The 6,000-nt window shown below is 45.5% G+C and overlaps 1 protein-coding gene and 1 long non-coding RNA gene across 8 annotated transcripts in view; one reads left to right on the top strand and one right to left on the bottom strand.

Annotated features, from left to right (window-relative positions):
- Nucleotides 1-233: 233 nt before the first annotated feature.
- On the bottom strand, nucleotides 234-5,306 carry ALG13 (ALG13 UDP-N-acetylglucosaminyltransferase subunit). Of its 3 annotated transcripts, none has more exons than XM_081847293.1 (4): nucleotides 4,995-5,306; nucleotides 3,264-3,426; nucleotides 2,459-2,597; nucleotides 234-471 (listed from the first exon to the last, which is right to left on the bottom strand). In XM_081847293.1, the coding sequence occupies exons 1-4, from the start codon at nucleotides 5,178-5,180 to the stop codon at nucleotides 363-365; spliced, it is 597 nt and encodes a 198-aa protein (XP_081703419.1). In that variant the 5' UTR covers nucleotides 5,181-5,306; the 3' UTR covers nucleotides 234-362. The 3 variants fall into 3 exon arrangements, with proteins under 3 accessions (XP_081703419.1, XP_081703420.1, XP_081703421.1); XM_081847294.1 differs by having other exon boundaries at nucleotides 5,019-5,306; XM_081847295.1 differs by lacking the exon at nucleotides 4,995-5,306 and adding an exon at nucleotides 4,882-4,926.
- A 97-nt stretch (nucleotides 5,307-5,403) lies between these two features.
- Nucleotides 5,404-6,000, top strand: part of LOC309333616 — a 39,841-nt gene continuing 39,244 nt past the window's right edge. For all 5 annotated transcript variants that reach the window (XR_014152591.1, XR_014152592.1, XR_014152593.1 and 2 more), the window contains exon 1: nucleotides 5,404-5,675. This is a non-coding gene — a long non-coding RNA (uncharacterized lncRNA). The remainder of the gene's footprint in view (nucleotides 5,676-6,000) is intronic.

The following is a 6,000-nucleotide window of genomic DNA, read 5'->3' as shown; positions in this document are numbered from 1 at the left end:
AGCATTTTCTTATCCAAATGGATACTGCCTGCTAAATGGTTTATGGCAAAGTAACCTCAAGCAAACTCAACACTGAAACATAATCAAAAGTCTAAAACCTGAATGACATTGTGCCCTATTTGAAAAAGGGCTGAGCAAAGAAGTGTGTGTTTAGAGGTGGGCAGGAGGGGGGATTTTTGCTACTGCTTGCTTCCTGGACCACTAAGGCCATGTCAAAGCTATAAGTCAGTGAATTGGTTTTCTTTTGCTGCAAAGCAGTCCATATTTTAATTTCATTTGCCACTGCAAGCACACATGTATGTTGAAATTATATATACAGGAGTAGTTTCAAATGTGTGAGTTTCCTTTTACAGCTGATTTATTCAAATGCCAATTACTTTGTCCAAGAATGCAGCAAATTTTTCTGGCTGTCCAGGAGGAAAAGGCTTCAGGGTTGAAAAGTCTGATGTTTGAAGTGTCTTCAGAAGGGTCCTATAGAAAAATAACCCAAAAAAAACACCCCACACACAAAAATTACGATTTTGGAAGAGGTAGTTCATTCAGTTCTTTTACCCTTATAAATAGCCCTGCAAGATACAACAGGTTACATTATAGTGACTTGCCCAAGATTACCTGATGAGCTTCCTGGCTGAGCAAATATTTACCGTATAAGACTCACTTTTTCCCTCCTAAAAAGTAAGGGGAAATGTGTGTGCATCTTATGGAGCAAATGCAGGCTGCGCAGCTATCACAGAAGCCAGAACAGCAAGAGGAATTGCTGCTTTCACTGCGCAGCGGTCCCTCTTGCTGTTCTGGCTTCTGAGATTCGGAATATATTTTTTTTCTTGTTTTCCTCCCCCAAAAACTAGGTGCGTCTTGTGGTCTGGTGCGTCTTACAGAGTGAAAAATACGGTAATCCCTACACCCAGACTAGATCCACTACACCATGCTGGATCCCATGATCAATTTCACAAGCTTTCCATGAGCTGGATTTGCACATTACAGCAGATGTGCAGCTACCATTTTAAATAAATAAATAAACAGTAGTCCTGCTTCCCTTCTTCCTAGTAACATCCAGTAACACAAAATGTGAGATGCCACTCCATTAAGCTGCAGGTTTTCCTGCCTCTGAGTGCCACTTTACTGGCTGCTCCTTGAGGTCAGGGAAACTCACAGTGGCAATGATTCTGTATCATATATTTTGCACTGCTAGTCCTAGGTGGAAGAATGAAATGTGGAGGCTGCTTTTTTCACTGGTAGTTCTGCATCTACTATAACATTTCAGAAGAACACAGAAAAGAAAAAAAACATTTCGCTTGCTTGTTTGGCTGCTTTGGGTTTTTTTCCCTAGAGAGAAGACAAGGAAACTAAGCAGGTGTTTTATTTATTGAAGGGTTGTCTTCAAACTGCTGCTCTTTCTCAAATATCCCCCTGAATACGCACCCAGGTGTTAGGTTCAGCAGGGGAGGCCATCTTGGTAGTTCCTCTGCCTTCAGAAGCTTGGGTGGTAGTGGCCTGGGAGAAGGCATTCTCTGAGGCAGCCCCTAAGCTGCAGAACACCCTCCCCACAAAGGTGCTTCTGGTATCTTCGTTATACAGCTTCCAAGTGTGGAAGTCAAGCTCAGGAGGCTGAGGTGACCCTCATGAAGTCTCAGCTTCTAAGTCCTGTTTCAGTGTTTCATGGATTTCCTTACATTTATACCCCCAGCTTTCTTCCATTATGAAATCTAAAGCAGCTTACATTGATTGGTTCTCAGGCGGTCTTCCATCCAGGCACTGACTGGAAGCAGGCCTGCTGAAGTTCTGCAAGGTAGGTGGGGGCTTATGTACCTTCAGAGGGCTAACCAAGAAGGGGTCTTGAAGTCTCATAGTGAGTACCTAGCTCCTGCACAACAGGAACTGTATGAACATGCTTCCTACAACATCCCCTCCTTGGAGTCTCCCTCGTCTAGGTCAATGGAGTCATGACACCACCTGGACTCTGCTTCCAAAGCTAACGAAGAAGGGATCTCTGTAAGGATCAATGTTTATTCCTTGAAGCTGGGGCTCTGGCTTTAGCCAGAGAATACAAAGGGTGCTGTATCTTAATGGCAGGAAAAGACTGATTGATTGTGAACATTCTTCTTCCTGCCACAGTCCATTGGTTTGAGACATGCATTGTTGCTTCCTTACTTCCAGGAAGGTCAACATGGATAGTTTGCAGAAGGGCAACTAAATGGTGTTGAAGAAGAGCCATGCCTGCAAGTTAGGGGGAATGAGATGCACATTGCTTTAAACAGCCTCTGCATCAGGTAACTCAAGAGCCAGTAAATAGGGTGATTAAGATCTGCAGCACTAAATTGATTCAACAGTTTTTGTAACTTTGTGTTGTGAACTGCCCTGAGACCTATGGCTGTAGTACGGTATACAAATTTAATAATAAAGTAAGTAAGTTTGCAGGAAAGCTTGCAACCAAAACAGTGTTAAAGAAGATCCATACCTGCAAGTGCAGTAAAAGAGATGGCCATCCCTGCACAGCTGCCTTGCCAGTTCTAACTGGTGATTGTCCATAAGCTTGTCATTTACAACTACCAGTAGTGGCTTCCCTGCTTCCAATACTTCCAAGCAGCTACCAGCACCTGTAATAGTAAAACAACAATGAAGAATAACTAAATTACCCACCCTTCACACTAAGATCCCAGGGAAGGTGACAACAATCAAAGCACAATGCTAAAAACAGTTTACAACAACTTAGAATCAGCGAAACATGTGTTACATCTCAAGTGTCAAAAGCCAGGGCAAAGAGGTGTGTCTTCAGCAACAACATTCAATTTCACTTAGCAGTGAACAAGAATTCATGCCAAGGACCACCAGGGCTAGAAATGAATATCCAGCAACATCTACCTTTTGAGGGCTTTTGTTCCTCTGAAGACTGACCTTGTCAAACATCCATACTCCCATTAATTTGATGTATTTAACATTACACTGAGGGGCATAAAACACATATTAAGAAAGCAATCCTGTGTTTGGTAGAAGGGTGGCTAAGAGCCCGTAAGATGCTGCAGACCTCCCCCTCTCCAGACAAAATGCCCCTCAGAAGGGCACTGGGCCAGATCTGGGGAGGCCTTTGATTCACCAAATTAAAAGCCCCATGTTATCCTGACACAACATCAGAAAGGATGTGAAACTATGCCAGCCTTGGAACCCTCACTAATGTGGTGGAGAGGATATAGCACATATATCCCATTTGTGGTGGGATATGTTGATGCCAATCAAGACTTTTCTCATTGAAATAGAAGTTTTACCTGCATGACTTATGACTAGATCGGCTGTTTGCACATCTTCAGAGAGTGAGTTCTTGAACCTGAACACTTCCAGGGTAAATGTAGGTGTGCTGGTTGAAACAGGGCAAACTGTGCCCCTGCCAACCTGAAGGACAAGTCTGCTGTAGCCAAGATCCTGTAAAACCTGTAGAGGGAAAGGAAATTACAATCAGACTTGGTACTGACTTAAGTTAAATGCAAGAATAGCACATCAGATGCTGCAAGTGTGAGCTAATTTGCCCCTCCAAGTACATAAAGCCTAGCCAGACGCAAAAATACATAGGAGCATTTGGCAACTTATCAGTGTGCTTGTATCTTCCTGGTGAGACAGTCTTTATGTATAAACAGTAAAATGAAATTAGTGTACATCACATATGATAAAACTGTCATTTGCATTAACCTTATTTAGGTACGTAATGCAATCTTGTATCTGTAACCCACATATTCAATATCATTTTCTGTGAATTAGTTACTGCTTGCCTCGGACTTTGTATTGCAAGCAGGGTAGCTGTGCAGGGACAATTTGTGTGCAAAAGTGTTTCCCCATAATCCAGTGGGGATTCTTACCCCCATTCTTATCCACCATTCTTAATGGTGGAGATTTTGCTATAAAATTGTACTGGTCTCTTACTAATCCTATGCAGAATTAAATTCCCTTAAGCCCATTTATTCCACTAGGCTTTGGTGCATTCATCCCTGCATAGATGGGAGGCTGCTGCTCGACCAGGCAGATTAATATTTAAATCAAGGGCCACACAAGCACAGACAGGCTGCTAATACACTTCTGATATTCCACTTGTATCTGTTAACTCCCATTAAAACAGAGATGGAAGACCTGTGGCTGCCCAGATGTTGGACTGCAGCTTCCATCAGCAGTCCCGTGAAGGAGAGGAGGCAGCCAGGTACACTTGCCCTGGGCCTCAGAGGGCTAAGTCACCCACAGAGGCCCACCAGGGATTTTGGAGTTTATTCTAAGACTCCTGCCCTGGGCCTCAGACCAGCTCTGCATAGGATTGCCCATCAGCCCCAGCCAGAATGGCGTATGCCTGAGAATGATGGAAGCTGAAGCCCCCAGGGAAATCTGGAGGGTCACAGGATCCCCAGCCCTGCATTAAAACAATAAGAGTGCTTATTTCTGGTGATAAACGTGACATGGATTGCACCATTGAGGTACATTCCACCAGCACTACCACCCCCAAAAAGTACAATGGGAACTGTTAAGGGGGCTCAGAGTTGCTAGAAGACCCCACTCCCATGTTCCCCCTCATGGACCTTCAATTTTTAGAGCGGTTTACCCCTAAATAATAATACCCCTACCCAGGAAAGTCTACCTCTGTGAGGGGAATAGTGTGTACGCGTGTCTCCCAATAACACTCGGCGCCCTTAACCAAAGTGCTGCTTCCAAGACGTTTTGCGGGAAGAAGCTATGCCTGCTTATAATGTGAATGCACATGGATCTCCTCCATCGATCACTGTGGAATGTACTTCTGAGTAACCCAAGCTAGAGGACGGGCAGGAATCATCCTGACCTTTGTCTTTCTTCACCTATCACGTTCACCCCCACCCCCAATATCCTTCCATGCAAAGTGCGGAGCAATACTGGGGTTCCCTTTCTTATTGGAAGCAACATTCCAGACAGGGACTCAGAAAAAAAGCAAGACTCGCAGAACTCCTAGAAGATGCCGGATGTGACGCCACGCCGGCTACACGCGCCGTTTCCGCCCGTCCATCGCTCGCCTCCGGCGGTTGCCTAGCTACGGCGGCCGAAGTCGGGAGAAGCGGGAAAAGAGAGGGGGCAAGAAGGTGGAAGAGCCTCGCCTGCAGAGCCTCTGGAGCCGTCACGGCGGCGATGAGATCGTCGAAGCTGGTCGTGCCCACGGTGACAAAGGCGGATTTCATGGCCGGCGGAGAGGCGTCGTGACCATAGGGAAGGAAAGCTAGAGCGGAGGTCACGTAACGTCTTGGATGGGAAAAACCTCCCCACGCACCAGAAAGCCGGCGCCCTTCTGAAACGAGCAGTATCTATGGTAATCCCAGTATGCTTTGCGAGGGGAGCTGAGCAGGGAAAAGTCGCCCAGAGATAGGAAAGTGTAGAGAAATGCATCTCCTTGTTTCGGTGCGTAAATTCAAGATCGTTTGGAAACCATTCTTTTAGACGCAGGTTGGCGGAAACAAAAGACGGTGGTAGGTAGCGGTTAGAGTTCCTGACTAGGAATCTTAGAGGTGAAGGGTTGGAATCCACTCGGCCAGGAAATTTATTGGATGACCTTCCACGCCACTCACTGTTTCTCTTAGCTTTACCTACCTCACAAGGTTGCTGTGAGGATAACAATGAAGAGTGGGTAGAGCCATTTGGAGCTCCTAGGAGAAAAAAGAATTGGCCAAGTTTGACAGGTGAGCAGGGTTGACCACCTCTTTGGCGATCGCTCATAGCTGAGTAAGATTGTCTTCCATGAACACGGTTTTAACAATGAGTCCATAAGTGACTGTGGAGACCAATTCTGATCCACACGTTCCTCCACAGTGGGGACCTAGGTTTCTGAGCGGGAGTTGATCATGGTGAGGGTTTGCCAAACGTGTCTTCCACTTAACACATTTCTCCCTTGCGTCCTGAGTTTGAGCATCCATGACACCTTTGGTCAAGACTGTTCTCCAGCTGGAGCGCTCGCAGGCCAGTGTTTCCCAGTTGTTGGTGTTTATACTACATTTTGTTAGATTT

This window comes from Podarcis erhardii (genome assembly GCF_964252035.2).
Source record: "Podarcis erhardii genome assembly, chromosome: Z".
Classification (NCBI taxonomy): domain Eukaryota; kingdom Metazoa; phylum Chordata; class Lepidosauria; order Squamata; family Lacertidae; genus Podarcis; species Podarcis erhardii.
The sequence above is the reverse complement of the archived record's forward strand: the minus strand, read 5'-3'. Positions and strand labels throughout refer to the sequence as shown.